A 1,225-nucleotide genomic window follows, 5' to 3' on the forward strand; every position below is an offset into this window, starting at 1 on the left:
CCCCTGCCGCCCCCTCTCCCGCGCCAATCCTCTGAAAAAAAAACGTCTAGTACAGACTCGGGACCCTCCTACCCGGTGGCGTCCCTCTACGGAGTGAGGCCCACCGCTCGGGAGGTAGGAGGGGAACGAAGGGGGGGAGATACGGTGGGCCTGTCTCATCAAAATCCCCCCTCAGCCAGCGCGCGGACCGTTTTAACGGTTTTCTGAACCTACCGGCAGTCTGACTCCTCAGAAAGATAAGCGGAGCTACAGTCGAGGACTCACCACACATTAAATGGCGGACATGGCCATAGCGGGGTCACAAAACTGCCAGATGCATGTAAATGCGAAGGACCCTCATACACCACTGTAGCAGTTAACATGACTGACTTCAGGATCCATGTCACCGGCAGCTGTGGGGCCTTACCTGACTTCCAAGACCGTTCCGGACAGGAGTCACAAAATGGAGACACTCAGAGTTCGATAGTCCTCGATCCCCGCCTGACTGAGAGCGGACTCCAATAGCAATGATACGTGATCATAGCGTGGTGCGTCATGGCGTGGTGCGTGATCATAGCGTGGTGCGTGACCCTAGGATATACATGAGCCACAGTGATTGGGTAGCAGCAGGGTTCACACGAGTGCCCGGCTTTGCCTGTGCTGAGATGGTAGAAGCCACGTAACTGCTGAGTTAAAATCTGCAGAGTTCCGTAGCCCACAATCCTCACATGGTAGAGATGGCTGAGCCTGACATGTGACCATAGGGGCATACATGTCCATACCATGCGTGATCATAGCGTGCCACCGTGATCATAGCGTGGTGCGTGATCATAGCGTGGTACGTGATCATAGCGTGGTGCGTCATGGCGTGGTGCGTGATCATAGCGTGGGGCGTCATGGCGTGGTGCGTGATCATAGCGTGGGGCGTGATCATAGTGTGGTACGTGATCATAGCATGGGGCGTGATCATAGTGTGTCACGTGATCACAGCGTGGTGCGTGATAGCGTGGTGCGTGATAGCGTGGTGCGTGATCATAGCGTGGTGCGTGACCCTAGGATATACATGAGCCACAGTGATTGGGTAGCAGCAGGGTTCACACGAGTGCCCGGCTTTGCCTGTGCTGAGATGGTAGAAGCCACGTAACTGCTGAGTTAAAATCTGCAGAGTTCCGTAGCCCACAATCCTCACATGGTAGAGATGGCTGAGCCTGACATGTGACCATAGGGGCATACATGTCCATACCAT

The 1,225-nt window shown here is 55.0% G+C and overlaps 1 protein-coding gene across 1 annotated transcript in view; it reads right to left on the reverse strand.

Moving 5' to 3' along the window:
• LOC102771494 (nuclear RNA export factor 2-like) overlaps positions 1-949 on the reverse strand; it is a 41,287-nt gene extending 40,338 nt beyond the window's left edge. The window contains 1 exon segment of the mRNA XM_015571798.1: positions 762-949. Coding sequence (XP_015427284.1) covers positions 762-949 — 188 coding nt within the window.
• Between the last annotated feature and the right edge of the window lie 276 nt (positions 950-1,225).

The sequence above is a fragment of the Myotis davidii genome, unplaced genomic scaffold (genome assembly GCF_000327345.1).
Source record: "Myotis davidii unplaced genomic scaffold, ASM32734v1 scaffold389, whole genome shotgun sequence".
In the NCBI taxonomy this organism is placed as follows: domain Eukaryota; kingdom Metazoa; phylum Chordata; class Mammalia; order Chiroptera; family Vespertilionidae; genus Myotis; species Myotis davidii.